The 16,389-nt window shown below is 41.8% G+C and overlaps 1 protein-coding gene across 1 annotated transcript in view; it reads right to left on the bottom strand.

The window, feature by feature from the left end:
* Positions 1-13,669, bottom strand: part of LOC115472442 (calcium-activated chloride channel regulator 1-like) — a 105,050-nt gene extending 91,381 nt beyond the window's left edge. The window contains exons 1-4 of the mRNA XM_030206731.1: positions 13,589-13,669; positions 7,964-8,080; positions 3,346-3,486; positions 1,494-1,644 (exon numbers count right to left, since the gene is read on the bottom strand). Coding sequence (XP_030062591.1) covers positions 1,494-1,644; positions 3,346-3,486; positions 7,964-8,080; positions 13,589-13,669 — 490 coding nt within the window. The remainder of the gene's footprint in view (positions 1-1,493; positions 1,645-3,345; positions 3,487-7,963; positions 8,081-13,588) is intronic.
* Positions 13,670-16,389: the final 2,720 nt, after the last annotated feature.

Here is a 16,389-nt window from a genome sequence, read left to right as displayed (position 1 = left end):
CTAAGCAGTGTAAGCATCTGCATGCCCCCAACGCATGCCAAAATGGAGTTACTGCCTGGCAACTGCATGGCTTTTGCAGTAATTTCATTTTTGGCACGTGTCTGAAAAATATTTTTGGACAGGCATATTGGGTGCGCGCCAAGTGGTATTTGATTTGAGTAGGTCATTACCGCCCAGTTACTGCGTGAGACTTTCCTGCTTATAATCGAACGAGAAAAACGCCCAAGTTCCGACCTAAATCGGGAGATGGACGTTTATCTCACAAAAACGAATAACACGGTATAATCAAAAGCCGAACTTGGACGTTTTCAACTGCACTCCGTACAAAGTTGACGGGGGCATGTCGGAGGCGTGGTGAAGGCGGGACTGGGGCATGGTTATCACCCGAACAGAGATGGGCGCCTTTCGCCGATAATGGAAAAAAAGTATGCGTTTGTAGCTAGAATTAGGGCACTTTTCCTGGACCCTGTTTTTTTCACGAATAAGGCCCCAAAAAGTGCCCTAAATGACCAGATTACCACCAGAGGGAATCGGGGATGACCTCCCCTGACTCCCCCAGTGGTCACTAACCCCCTCCCCCACAAAAAAATGATGTTTCACAACTTTTTATTTTCACCCTCAAATGTCATACCCACCTCCCTGGCAGCAGTATGCAGGTCCCTGGAGCAGTTGTTAGGGGGTGCAGTGGACTTCAGGCAGGTGCACCCAGGTCCATCCCCCCCTACCTGTTACAATTGTGCTGCTTAATGCTTAGTCGTCCAACCCCCCCAAACCCACTGTACCCACATGTAGGTGCCCCCCTTCACCCCTTAGGGCTATAGTAATGGTGTAGACTTGTGGGCAGTGGGTTTTGAGGGGGATTTGGGGGGCTCAACACACAAGGGAAGGGTGCTATGCACCTGGGAGCTCTTTAACTTTTTTTTGTTTTTGTAAAAGTGCCCCCTAGGGTGCCCGGTTGGTGTCCTGGCATGTGAGGGGGACCAGTGCACTACGAATCCTGGCCCCTCCCACGAACAAATGCCTTGGATTTATTCGTTTTTGAGCCGGGCGCTTTCATTTTCCATTATCGCTGAAAAGCAAAAACGCCCAGCTCACAAATTGTCGAATAAAACATGGACGTCTATTTTTTTTTTAAATACAGTTCGGTCCACCCCTTCACGGACCTGTTCTCGGAGATAAACGCCCATGGAGATAGACGTTTTCGTTTGATTATGCCCCTCCACGTCACTAGCTCAATGGCTGGCAGTAAAGTCTCAGACCCAAAATGGACGTGCGGCAATTTTCATTTTGCCGCAAGTCCATTTTCGGAAAAACATTTTAAAAGGCATTTTTTTATAGGTGCGCTGAAAAATGATTTGCACGCACCCAAAACACGCATCTACACTACTGTGTAAAAGGGCCCCTTAAGTTGCTTTGAATATTGAGCGAACTATTTTTATGCTGAGTTTACTGTATTGAAAATGAAACAGCAGAATTATCATTCAGTTAATTACCTCGTGACCCATACACATTGAGCAAAGAATCATCCATCAGGAATTTGGGAGTAAAGTGTATATATATTCCCTTTTCTCCGCATCCTCCATATTGTAAGGTATAAGGATCATCTCCATATTTCAAGTATGGCTCAGCAACAATCACATCAGCCTAATAAGACACAAAATTTTGGTTCAGAGATAAAAAAAATAATACAATTAAGATTTCATGTATGCTTCATATAAACAGTAAGGCATCATACTAAACTAGAGAGTGAAGTTATGGAGCACAATTTTAAAAGCCATTTCTGCCAAATATGTAACCATGGAAATGGGCTTGTTACAAAATCGCTCACCCTATGCATGATAAGCTTTTTCGGGTAGGGCCTCTATGAGGGCAATTCTGTAACATAGGCACTGACATTTACACTCCTATGATGTATGTAAATGTTTAGAATAATGGCGTTTACAGGCGCATGTGTGGACCAATGCATGTAAATGCTAAAATTCTGCCTAAAGGCTATTCTGCAAATATCTGCTTAACGTATACAGCAAGAATGGGTTAGGGAGCATACACACGTCCCGTGCATAGGTAGGGCTACCTCTTGTGCATATAAGTTACAGAATCCTGTAAAGTATGCGTGTTTCTGCAATACTTAGGTGTTAACACCAGCTCTATAGCTGACATAAGTGCTTACCTGTTAAGCTGAACATACCCGGTTAGGCTAGTATTCTATAAAGAAAGATAGGTGCTATTTATTTATTAGGATTTATTTAGCACCTTTTTGAAATAATTCACTCAAGGCAGTGTACAGTAAGAATAAATCAAAAACAAGCAAAGGCAATTACAACAGTAAAAATATTCGAATAGGAATACAAAGTATGGCATAGTATACTACTTACAATGTCAACAGAGTACATAATAAAACATTTTAATAGACAGCATAGGGTATAAGCAAAGATGGAACATATAAATAGGTAAGAGGAGTTAGAAAATCAGGACAGCGATGTTCTGCTGAGATGCTGTTTTTCCCCGATTTTCAAGACCCTGAAGCAGCATTGCTTATTTGAGCTCAAGTGAAACGTTGGCCAACGTTGGGCTGGGGGATCGTTCGGAGCTGGAACCAAGACAGCATAGGGTATAAGCAAAGATGGAACATATAGATAGGTAAGAGGATAAGAGGAGTTAGAAAATCAGGACAGCGATGTTATGCTGAGGTGCTGTTTTTTCACCGATTTTCAAGACCCTGAAGCAGCGTTGCTTATTTGAGCTCAAGTGAAACGTTGGCCAACGTTGGGCTGGGGGATCGTTCGGAGCTGGAACCAAGACTTCAGGACAGACGACTTATCTGAGTTCTTGAAGCTAAGTATTTAACCCTGGAGTTTTTTGTATTTTGCGCTGTGTTTGATTTTGACAACAGTGTATATTCACAGGATTTGACACTTTAAGTGTGTATTTTTGTTTTGTACATTTTGAATCTTAATTGCAACTTACATAGTAATAGTCCACAGCAAAGTTTTGTTGGATATTGGGAAGAATGTTTTAGCCAATGATGAGCAATAGATCATTTTGATCACTCTTAGCTCTATAGATCTGTTGGTCTGGAGCTCTTATTCTCACATATTTTTGCTATTGTAGTGGGTCAGTTTTGGTTATTTGTTTTCAGTGTTTTTCATTCATTGTGGATATCCTGAAACCCTGACTGGTTGAGGTGCCTCCAGGACCAGGGTTGGGAACCACCACTGGATTATACTGTAAAATCTTGAAGTAACATGTCGATATTTTATGTATACTTGGTTATTTTATTGGTGTTTGTACTAATGACACTATCCAGTACAAATTTAGGATAAAAAAAATATTCAGCAGACTTACCTTGTCATATGATTCTGTTTTTACTGGTAAATAATCAGATTTTGGATTCCAGGTCAAAGGTATTAAAATTTTTACACTTCTGATAAATACATGCTTCTTAGTTGCATGGAACAAGTAAGTGGAAGCTTCTTTTGTCATTTTCTAATATTGAAAATAAGGAAATAAATATTTATTAAGATTTATTGACTACTTTTATGAAAAGATTTACCCAAGATGATATTTAATACATATATCTTGACATAGACAAGTTACATTGCAGTAAGAGAGACAAGAAAATATGTACTGTACCTGAAAGTAACCCACCCTGAGTTATGAATGAAAAAGCATGAGCTTAATATAACATTGATAATATTCAATATTTATATTTTTAAAAACAGTGTGTGCAGAATAAGCTCAATTCTATAACTGGGTGCCTGCATTTAAACACCCCATGAACATGTAAATGTACTGAATACTAGCACTTTCATGGGCATAAGTCTAGCAGGCACCTAAGCACTATTTTGTAAGTGCGCACATAAGTGGCATAGCATGTAAATGCGAGGACAGCAAATATATAGGCAAAGAATAGGCAGGACAAGGGCGGGGATGCCACTTCTGCATGCAACCTATAGAATACAGTAAGTTACATGCATCCCTGCCACATTTAGGTACCCACAATTATCCCCTATCTATGACTGGTATAACTGCAGGTTCTTATATGTCAGGCATGCTAATAACAAGTTATTTGAGAAATAGCCACTCCAGCTATTATTCAGCCATCGGTCAGCAGCGCTTTGCCTGCCGCCAGTGTTCAATCTGGATATTCAATGCCAGGCCATTTCTGGTGAAAGGCATTGAAGATCTGGATTTTTAACTGGCCATGGCTTAGCGGGCAAAGGTAGGCCTGCTTTTTATATGGTCTTATTTTGCCGCTAAGCCAAGCTAGTTAAGATCCAAATATCGGGACTTAACCAGTCACTCCCCCAGATGCCCCAATGCTGCCAGCTTTATTTTTGGCACTAACCAGGCATTTACAGTGGTGATAACCGTTTAAATGATGCTGAAAATGACCAGTTATCCGCTGAGATGCAAATTAACTGGGCAGCGGCCGTTCCCAGCCGGTTAACTCACAATGAATATTGGACAGACTATTATCTGATCAATAAAGAAGCAAATTAACAGGAATATGAACAGAAACTGGTCATGCTTACAGAATACTACATTCCTTAAATTTGAATTTAAAAAATCCTTACACAATGGATTTTGAACTGTGTAAACATGTTAGAACATTTCACAACCAGGTCTATTCTTGAGAACAATCTCCAAATGATCAAATATTTGAGATACTTTCTGTCACCTAGAATGTTTGCCATGCTGTTAATGAAGTGGTAGGTTAGCCTTGTGCAATTGGTTAGGCTTTCTTTGGCCCAGAACTTTTCTCTGGCTCTGATGGCCTTCCAGCTCATTCAGAGCTACCAAACATTTTTCAGTATTTCTTTTTCCAACTTCTATCTTGTCCACCCATTGTCTATCAATTGTACCTACAGTCTTCGAAAAAAGGGTGCGCTGTGTCTTCTTCCTCTGGAACCAGGTATTTGTGCACCCTCATTCTGCCACTAGGGGCACTAGCATTCAATTGCTGTCTGTTCATATTATTTTAAACATGTTGGATGTTGCTTCATAGATTTCAAGGCACTGTCTGTAGCACTTTTCTGCATTTTGTATTTAACATATTCCCATTTCATTATCAGATTTTGCTGTACACGTAGTGCTGTTGATTTCATTTGATATGCCTGCATGTTCGGGCAGTTCTTTTTCAGCATAACTTTATAGTGGCATTGTTTTCATATATATAACTCTACATTGTTGAGCTTAACAATTTTTTTCCTCTGATAAACTTGGCAATACAGTGCTACCTGCCAATCATTATTCTTACTGAGGCATGCATGACTTATAAGAGGACTTAGCACACATGTGCGGTGTTTTACACCTCTCAGGAAAGTCCGATGAATTTCTGCATTCGGCAATAAATCTTTACAAAGGTTTGTCACCTCTATAAAGTAAAATATTTTTAATCAGTAATTCCACAGAAAAAGAGTATCTTCACATAAGGGCCCTTTTACAAAGGCGCAGGAGGGCTAATGCATGGGTAACACGGGCCCAATCGGCACTATCACTAGGGTAGAATGTGCACCTGGTGGTAATTCCAATTTTGGCGCATGCCGAATCCCATGGTAGAAAATAATTTTCTATTTTCTACCACAGAGGCATTCACAGCAGTAACCGGCAGCGCGCCCACACTGGCGCATACTGTATAGTTACCGCATAGGTAGCGCATGAGCCCTTTCCGCTAAGTCAATGGGTGGCAATAAAGGCTCAGGCCATAAATAGGTGTGCGCTAGTTTTAATATTAGCGCAGGCCCATTTCTCGGACCATTAAAAATAGCCTTTTTCCCAGCCACGGTAAAAAATGGCCCAGTGCATGCTTAAAAGATGCGCCCACACTACTGCAGGCTAGTTTTTATCATGACTTTGTAAAAGGACCCCAAAGTGCAGTGTTTCATTCTACTGTTGCTTTTATTCTATTTTACTCTCAATATTTGCCATGTTTTTCCCTTCAACTCATGTTTTCTGGTACTCCTGCACAATAGCTCACAGCATGTTCTTTGCTCCAGATTACAAGGAAAGCACATTTATGTTTGTCCAATTTTGTTTTACTTTTCAACTGACTTGTCCTCTGAATGTTTACTGAGTTTGTAACTCTTACTACATTTTTTCACATTATACATTCATTTTGACTTTAGTGGTTTCTTCTTCACGTTTGTTATCATCTATAAATTCCTTATCCCGAAGACTACACACTTTTTACATTCATTTGAATTTTGCCAGTTTATTCTTTCATTTTACACTCTTGGCATTTTGCGTGTTTCTGTTATAAGAGCATAAGCGCTGCTATACTGCGAGAAATCAAAGGTACATGAAGCCCAATATCCTGTTTCTAACAGTAGCCAATCCAGGTCACAAGTACCTGGCAATATCCCAGAACAGTAAAACAGATTTTATGCTGTTTATTGTAGAAATAAACAGTGGATTTTTCCAAGTGAATCTTAATAATGGCTTATGGCCTTTTCTTTAGGAAACTATCTATATCTTTTTAAAACCCTGCTAAGCTAACTGCTTTTACCACATTCTCTGGCAATGAATTCCAGAGCTTAATTACATGTTGAGTGAAGAAATGTTTTCTCTGGTTTGTTTTAAATTTACTACCTAGTAGCTTCATTGTGTGCCCCCTAGTCCTAGTATTTTTGAAAAGAGTAAATAAGCAATTCACATCTACCGTTCCACTACACTCAGTATTTTATAGATCTCTATCATATCTCCCCTCAGCCTTCTCCAAGCTGAAGAGCCCTAGCCACTTTAGCCTTTCTTCATAAGGAAACCATCTCATCCCCTTTATCGTTTTCGTTGTCCTTCTCTGAACATTTTCTACTTCCGCTATCACTATTCACTGTCTTTTGTTTATTATAATACTCTTCATTTTGGGTCTCTTTATCAAGTCACACTAGCGGTTCACACACAGCAAAGTGAATGGGCTTTGTCGACATTACTGCACCAGGAGCCACTAGCACGACTTGATAAAAAATGCCTTTTGTTAGGTGATACTCTAAGCAATTCTTTACACAACTATTTTTACCACACAAAACAAACTACTTTTGTTTAGCCACACTGGCAGGTCAGTATGACTCCTTTTTCTGTATATACTTTTTTCATATATATTATATCCACTTTCTCACTATATACCTTTGTTCCACACTAAAATAGATTTTTGGTTTTTGTACTCACTTTCACAGGAAATATGTTTATTTATATGCAAGTCTTTTGTTTCAAAGGTTTTTGTTAAGAAGTCTGTTCGATGTAAACTTTTTAACATATTTTGTAATTCTGATTTATTTTAATTTTCTCATTCTGTGCTATACCAAATATTTATGGATATGTTGACTGATGAATTGATTTTATGTTTTAGATTTGGCAATCCTCTATGTTAGTGTTTTTAGTATAGTATACATTTTTATATGTATCTTTTTATACATTTTTAGACTCCTGAAGCAGACAATAATGCTGAAACGGCTCCATGTCGAGTCTCAGACTCTCAGTGATTTGACAATAAATGTCTTTCATGTCACCCATTTATGACTAATTGTGTTTGTGTTGGAAGACTCATCAATAACCCTACTCTTCTTTACTCTCTTTGCGTTTTCCCTAGCGGTTGCTTTGTTCCTCCACTTCGGTGGTCTTTGTCACTTCCTCTCCCCCAGGAACTGCTTCTTCGGCATCCTTAGGCCAACCAATTTAAGGAGCAGAAGCTGGCTTAGAAATCAAACCCAAACCTCCCATTTGGTATATAGAAGGTAGGCCTGCTCCTGAATCACTGTTACTCCTTGGCCAGTTATTCCTTGTGGACTTATTTCTGTAATAGACTAGCAGCATTTTCTAATTGTTGCTTTGTGGAAAATCTTTCACTACTGAAAAAAATGCCTTGGATTTCAATAAGTAAATGGTACTAAAAGTTGTATAAAAACAAATTTGCATCATAAAAATCATTCTATTATCAAATGAAACATTCTCATTTCTTTCTTACCTTTATGCTTTCAATTATTCTTTGGTCCTCAGCTAAGTTAGGATTAATTGCAATAATGATGTTCTCGTAGCCACCATTGTTCAGCTGCACCATAGAACCTTCCACCACAGAGAGCAGCTGAAGGGCCCATAGAAAGGCCACTCTGTAAAAGAACAGCTTATTACTCCTCTCTCAACCAAACTTATACTTCCCAGAGCAAAGTTTCAACTGGGCTATTTATGCTGTACTGTCTGAACCTTATCAACAGTACCTTTTACTACAAGACTTTGGAGTGTCTTATGAGTATTTATCTAAGAGGATTGTGATAATTACAGGGCAAAAGAAGGACTCTTCAAGTACACAGTTACAGGCTAACTGGTTAGAAAATTACATATGGTCATAATGACAAAATAGTTAATGTTTTAAAGCAGTCTGCTTTCAGTTTCCCTATCCTATCGAAATAATGTTTTTATGCCATATGATTTTTCCAACAACATAATAGGTTTTCCTGTGTTGTATTTCTTCTCATTCTTTCTGTCAACTGTATAAAATTTACTTTTTTTCTCTCATAAAAGCCTCTATGTCCCTTCAGGATTTCTTGCATTGTAAAAATAAAAATGTTTTCTCATTCCTCTCTTCTTTCTCTAATGATTTTTTTCTTTGTTTTACTCTTTATGCTTTATGCAGTTCTAATAGCTGCTCTAGTTTAGGAGGAACTGGATTTCTCTGCAGGCTGCAATTCCTTTTATTGAACCAGCATAAAAATTATTGAAAGAAGCTGTTGAATGTAATTCATTGAGACCTTCTATGTGCCTTCTTCAGATATCAGGCAGCAATCTGGAAAAAATGTTCAGGAAAAAGAGAATTTGAGCCTGATTTTTTCTGAGCTCAAAAGAATCTCCATACATATATACCAACCAGCCATTCCAAAGTCTTATCACTCATCCCACACTCATTCCACATGCATATACAACCACCTCAAATTCCCCCCTCCCCTCCACCCCCAAGCCTTACTGAGCTTTGGTGCTTTATCTTGTTTGGGGTTGTAGGAGCACTAGATCTGGCAGCCCTTCCTTCATGGGTTCTGTTACCATTTGTGTGTCTAATGTTTGGCAGTTCAAATTTAATGTGAAGAAGTACAGAGTGATGCATTTGTGTTGCAGAAATTCAAAGGAGATGTACAAGATTGGAGGTGAGAGACTGATGAGCACAGCTCAGGAGAGAGACCTTCATGTGATAGTGTCTGAGGATTTCAAGGCAGCAAAACAATGCAACAAGGCAGTGGCTTTAGCTAGAAGGATGTTAGTCTGCATAGCGAGAGATATAACCAGCAGAAGAAAGGAAGTGTTGGTGCCCCTGTACAAGTCATTGGTGAGGCCTCACTTGGAGTACTGTGTTCAGTTTTGGAAGCCATATCTTGCTAAGGACATAAAAAGACTTGAAGCAGTTCAGAGAAAAGAGACAAAAATGATAAGGAGTTTGTATCAAAAGACCTATGAGAAGAGACTTGAGGATCTGAATATGTATACCCTAGAAGAAAGGAGGGATGAGAATGATTTGATACAGATGTTTAAATATTTGAAAGGTATTAATATTCAAACAAACCTTTTCCAGAGAAGAGTAAGCGGTAGAACTAGACGACATAGTAACATAGTAACATAGTAGATGACGGCAGAGAAAGACCTGCACGGTCCATCCAGTCTGCCCAACAAGATAAACTCACATGTGCTACTTTTTGTGTATACCTTACCTTGATTTGTACCTGTCCTTTTCCGGGCACAGACCGTATAAGTCTGCCCAGCACTATCCCCGCCTCCCAACCACCAGCCCCGCCTCCCACCACCGGCTCTGGCACAGACCGTATAAGTCTGCCCAGCACCATCTCCACCTCCCGCCACCGGCTCTGCCACCCAATCTCAGCTAAGCTCCTTAGGATCCATTCCTTCTGAACAGGATTCCTTTGCTTATCCCACGCATGTTTGAATTCCGTTACCGTCTTCGTTTCCACCTCCTCCCGCGGGAGGGCATTCCAAGCATCCACTACTCTCTCCGTGAAAAAATACTTCCTGACATTTTTCTTGAGTCTGCCCCCCTTCAATCTCATTTCATGTCCTCTCGTTCTACCTCCTTCGCATCTCCAGAAAAGGTTCGTTTGCAGATTAATACCTTTCAAATATTTGAATGTCTGTATCATATCACCCCTGCTTCTCCTTTCCTCCAGAGTATACATGTTCAGGTCTGCAAGTCTCTCCTCATACGTCTTGTAACGCAAATCCCATACCATTCTCTTAGCTTTTCTTTGCACCGCTTCAATTCTTTTTACATCCTTAACAAGATACGGCCTCCAAAACTGAACACAATAATCCAGGTGGGGCCTCACCAACGACTTATACAGGGGCATCAACACCCCCTTTCTTCTGCTGGTCACACCTCTCTCTATACAGCCTAACAACCTTCTAGCTACGGCCACCGCCTTGTCACATGAACTGAGGTTACAGAGGGATCAACATAGGAGTAACGTTAGGAAGAGAGGGTGGTGGATACCTGATTTGCCCGTCCATGGGAGGTGGTGGAGATGAAAATTTAACAGAATTCAAGAAAGCATGGGATAAGCACAAAGGATTACTATATGGAAAGAGAATGGAATCAAATCAACTTAGCCGTGCTTAAGCGGCAAATCCAGTAGATGGGAAGTAAGTCTAATGCCAAGCAGACTTCTATGGTCTGTGTTCCGATCATGGCTAGATAGATCTGGTTGGACAGAGCAGGCTTCATTCTGTTGTTAAGATTATGTTAATGTTCTCATTCCTATTGTGTTACTGTTATTCTGTTTGCTAGCATTGTCTTTTTGAATTTGTGTTTGTTAATTTTAAAATAATAAAAAGTGTTGAAATTGAAAATTAAGCCAGTGCCGGACAAACTTCTACAGTCTGTGTCCTGAAAATGAAAAGGACAACTCAAGATCAAGTATGCATATGTTATCATATACTAGAAGCAGTGGCGTAGCCAGACTGCCAATTTTGGATGGGCCTGAACCTAAAGTGGGTGGGCACAAAATTTTCTCTCTATCCCCCTTCCCCAGCAAAATTTAGTCACACTAATCAGATGCATTTGTCACATAGGGGTAAAGTGCTGCTTTTCAGTGCATCAGGTTTCAGAAAATTTATTTAAAAGCCTAACACCCTTTTCAATGAGCTTTCAGAGGCCAAAACCTCCTGCCTCAGGTCAGCATAACGCTGTTATGGTATCCTCTCCTGACCTAAGGAAGGAAGTATTGGTCTCTGAAACTTTATTAACACAGGTACCATATTACTTTATCCTAAATTAAAAATAAAATTATTTTCTTTACCTTTGTTGTATGGCCATTTACTTTTTCTCACTGTGTTGCTCCCAGTCTCTAGATTCTGCTTTCCTTCGTCTTTCTCTTGCCAGGGTTTCCTGTCCATTCACCACCTATGGCTTTTCATCTTTTCCTCACCTTTGTTCTCCACATGCCCCTTCCTCTTATTCTCCAATCTTTCCCTACTCTGTCCTCTCCCTCTTTCCATCCAGCAGCTCCCCTCTTTCTTTTGCATTCAGCGTCTCCTTTTTCTCCCTACCCTTCCATCCAGTGTCTTCCCTCTTTCTCTCCTCATCCTTCCACCCATCTACCCTCTCTCCTGATCCTTCCATCTAGTGTCTCTATCTCTCTACCCTTTTCTGTTCAGTCTCCCCCCTCTCTCTCTCTCTCCACATCCTTCCAGTCTCTCCCCTTTCTCTCTGCATCCTTCCATCCATCTCCCCTCTTTCTCTCCCTATCCTCCCATGTCCAGCGGCTCTCTCCCTTCCCTCCTGTCCCTTCTTCCTCTCCCTCCCATGTCCCAGCGACTCTCTCCCTTCCCTCCTGTCCCTTCTTCCTCTCCCTCCCATGTCCCAGCGGCTCTCTCCCTTCCCTCCAGTCCCTTCTTCCTCTCCCTCCCATGTCCCAGAGGCTCTCTCCCTTCCCTCCAGTCCCTTCTTCCTCTCCCTCCCATGTCCCAGAAGCTCTCTCCCTTCCCTCCAGTCCCTTCTTCCTCTTCCTCCCATGTCCCAGCAGCTCTCTCCCTTCCCTCCAGTCCCTTCTTCCTCTTCCTCCCATGTCCCAGCAGCTCTCTCCCTTCCTTCCAGTCCCTTCTTCCTCTCCCTCCCATATCCAGTAGCTCTCTCCCTTCCCTCCAGTCCCTTCTTCCTCTCCCTCCCATGTCCCAGAAGCTCTCTCCCTTCCCTCCAGTCCCTTCTTCCTCTCCCTCCCATGTCCCAGAAGCTCTCTCCCTTCCCTCCAGTCCCTTCTTCCTCTCCCTCCCATGTCCCAGCAACTCTCTCCCTTCCCTCCAGCCCCTTCCTCCTCTCCCTCCCATGTCCCAGCAGCTCAGCCATTTTTCCTCCAGGTCCGCCCATCCGCATCCTTCGCGCTGTCTCTATCCCTTTTGTCCCACGGAGGCAGCGCTTCCTTCCTGCCCTGTCTTCTCCCGAAGCTCGGCTGCATCGGTCCCTCCCTGCAAGTAGAATCCTCCTTCGCCGGTTGCGCTGCGCTGCCATGCACATGGAGCTTCGCTCCTCCCCCTGCCGCGTTCATCTGGCCCCAAACAGGAAGTGCATCACAGAGGGCCAGATAGACGCGGCAGGGGGAGGAGCGTAGCTGCGCGACCGGCGAAGGAGGATTCTACTTGCAGGGAGGGACCGATGCAGCCGAGCTTCGGGAGAAGACAGGGCAGGAAGGAAGCGCTGCCTCCATGGGACAAAAGGGAGACAGCAATGCGGATGGGCGGGCCTGGAGGGAAAATGGGTGGGCCTGGGCCCACCAAGGCCCACCCGTGGCTACGCCCCTGACTAGAAGCTTATCTTGTTGGGCAGGCTGGATGGACCATGCAGGTCTTTATCTGCCATTATCTATTATGTTACCATGGGGTAGGTTAGTAAATGGCACCCAAATTTGGGCACCAAAATAATTGCATCCTAAGTGATACTGTATAAATGATGCTACAAATTGAGTACCATTTATAGAATATTGCATAGCACCGGGATCTGCACCCATCTTTTAGGTGTGAGGATTTACACCAACTGAAACCTGGTATAAATCCTTGAGTGTAAATTAGACACAGATTCTCCCGAATTCAATAAAACTGCATGCATCTTTAGTGAATGCTTCTGAGCCATCCATGCTTCTCCCATGGCCACACCCCCTTTTCAGTTATGTGCTAAAGGATTTGCGTGAGCATCTTTATAGAATAGCGCATAGCAAGCTATGCGTGCAAATCCAAATTGTTGCCAATTAATGCTAATAATTGATTGTTAGCAGCCAATTACTGGCACTAATTGGCTTGTTAATTAAATTGCACATGCAAATTGGGCATGTGTCCAAATTTGTGTTTGAAATTTTTAGTGCCGTATATAGAATTCGGGAGTACTACTGGGGTTTTTTTTTTTTCAATCATTTCCCCTGTTCTATAAGACCACTTTCTATCTAAAGAATCATTAAACTGTTCCAGTACCTATTGTTTGTTATGGTATTTGCAGTGGCATAGCCACGGGTGGGTCCAGGTGGGACTGGACCCACCTACTTTGGACTCAGGCCCACCCATAATTCTAGTGAACCTTTATGGCTGGGTGGGGATCCCCAAGCCCCACCTGCTGCAGAGGTCCTCCGGCCTCAAGAACAGCTTTCTTTCCTACTTGCTCCAAACGATGGTACTCTGTATGTGCTGCCATCACGCTGGTCTCCCCCTGCTGCATACACTTAGTTTATGCACATACACGAAAACCGAGTATGCACAAGGGGGTAGGGTAACGGCAGCATGTGCACAGTGTAGCCAGCTTGGGCAAGAAGGAGAGGGAGCTGTTCTTGCCTCCGGACGACCTCTGCAGCTGGTGGGGCTTGGGGATCCTCACCAGCTCAGGTATTTTTTTTTTAATTATTTATTTATGAATTTTCATTTTACATTCATGCAATAACACAAACATATGGCAATTTTGAAATATAACAAAGAAAGTCAGGAAAAATTATTTCTAATTTTTGTCCACAATTTGGTTCAAGAACAAAGAAAATTTAAATTAGAATTAGTCAATAATAAGAAACGGAAGGATCAAACGATAAGCACAGCCGATACATAGTTAGACAATCAGGTGTTCTTATTTTACTCTTTACTCGAAATAAATTCTGACAGTTTCCCCAGTTCAAAAAATATGTAATTCAAGGAATTTAAGGAAATAACACATCTACAGGAAAACATCAAATAGAAGGTTCCACCTAAATTAAGGATTCTCGATTTTAATTGCAAAAACTCTTTCCTTCTTTTTTGTGTTTCCCTCGATAGGTCTTGAAACATTTGAATTCTTGAACCTAGAAAATTGTCTTTTATATGGCTGAAATACAATTAAAGAATATTATTACGGTCAATCTCGAGGGCAAACGTCACCACTACAGTGGTCCTTTCCGTTATTATTTCCAATTAGTTTTCAAGAATTTGAGTCACATTCAGATTAGGTAAAGAGGTATTCCTAGAATTTCTTATACCCGAAATATACTGAATTCTTGTTATAGGTGAAATATGTTCAGAAGGTATAAGTAGAACTTCTGTAAGATATTTCTTAAACATTTCTAATGGTGACATTAAAGGTGACTTAGGGAAATTTAAGAGTCTTAGGTTGTTCCTCCTAATCTGATTTTCCAGATATTCAATTTTGCGATACTGAAAGTTTTTATCCTTAGAAACATTCGAGGTAAAGTTCTTAAAAGTTTTAACTTCATTTTCAAGTACCTCAATCTTGGCAGCGTGGCCCTCGAGCTTGCCAGAAAAATCTCCATGGATTTGTTTGATCTCAGCCATCTCTCCTCTCGTTGAGTTGGAAAATTGCTGCAGGGTAGAATTCAAACCCTGAATTGCATCCCAAAGACTCTCTAGAGTCACAACAGCTGGTCTCTGATATCCTCCATTTTTTCCGTGTGCATTCTCCTGTGAGTGCGAGGAGAGGGAATGTACCTCCTGTCCTCGCAAATGAGCTGTTTCCACAGGAGAGGAAGTTGCTATGGGGCCTCCTCCTGCAGCAACCAGGGTCTGTCCGTCGTCGGGTGCACCGAAGCTCTGCTCCTCCGAAGCAATTCTAACATCTCCGGTTCTCGGAGGGGCTGTATTTGAGGGCGGACTCAATGTGGCTCCCTCGACACTATGTTCCCGATCTTCTAATGGGTTTATCGAAGTGCCCATCGGGGATCCCAGCGCTCGCAACCCCATCTCCTCTAGAGTCGCCTGTCTCATGGTGGAAGTTTCAGAACGGCTCGTGGAGGTGAGCACGTTAGTTTTTCCCTTCCTTTTCCCCATAACAAGTATAGGGAAAGTCCCAGGTTCCAGGTTTCTTACTAGAGATCAGGAGGTGCAACAACGCACGTCCGTTTCAGACATCATCTTGAACCCCAGGACCCCAGCTCAGGTATTTAATGTTTTTTGTTGGCATCAAGGAGGGGGGGGGGGGGGATGTAGAGACTACATGTGCCCAAGCAGTTTGCCCATCCAAAATTTGAGGTCTGGCTGCACTTCTGGGTATTTGTACTGTATTATTTGACATACCACCTTGGATCTGAATAAAAACATAGAAACAAAGAAAAATGAAGGCAGATAAAGACCAAATGGCCTATCCAGTCTGCTCATCCATGCTATCTACTCTCCGTTTCACTCCCTTAGAGATCCTATGTACTTGTCCCAAGCTTTCTTAAATTCAGATACAATTTTTGTCTCCACCACCTCCACCCCTTCTCCTTGAAGAAGTATTTCTGTCTCCTTTCTGTCTCCTTTACCTCCTCATTCCTGAGCTTCCTTTCAATTGAAAGAGACTCATCTCCTGTGCATTTATGCCATGTAGGTATTTAAACGTCTCTATCATAGCTCCCCTTTCCCACCTTCCTTTCAGAATATACATATTGAGATCTTTGTCTGTCCTCATACACTTTATGATGAAGACCACTGATCCTTTTAATAGCTGCCCTCTAGATCGCCTCTATCCTGTTTATATCTTTTTTAAGGTGCAGTCTCCAGAATTATACACAATATGCTAAATAAGGTCTCACCAGAGTCTTATACATGGATATCATTGCCTCCTTTTACATACTGGCCATTCCTCTCCCTATGTACCCACCTTAAGATCATTACATACAATCACACCCAAGTCCCGCTCCTCTTTCATGTACAAAAGTTCTTCACCTCCTAAACTGTACTATTCCCTCGGGCTTTTGCAGCCCAAATGCATGACCCTGCATTTTTAGCATTAAATTTTAGCTGCCAAATTCCAGACCATTCCTCTAGCTTTGCTAAGTCCTTCTTGTTATCCATACCATCCATACCCTATTGCAGACTTTGATATTATCTGCAAAGAGACAAACCTTACCAGACAGCCCTTCAGCAATATCAATTACAAAAATGTTTTAAAAAACAACC

The sequence above is a fragment of the Microcaecilia unicolor genome, chromosome 6, assembly GCF_901765095.1.
Source record: "Microcaecilia unicolor chromosome 6, aMicUni1.1, whole genome shotgun sequence".
NCBI classification, from domain to species: Eukaryota; Metazoa; Chordata; class Amphibia; order Gymnophiona; family Siphonopidae; genus Microcaecilia; species Microcaecilia unicolor.
The sequence above is the reverse complement of the archived record's forward strand: the minus strand, read 5'-3'. Positions and strand labels throughout refer to the sequence as shown.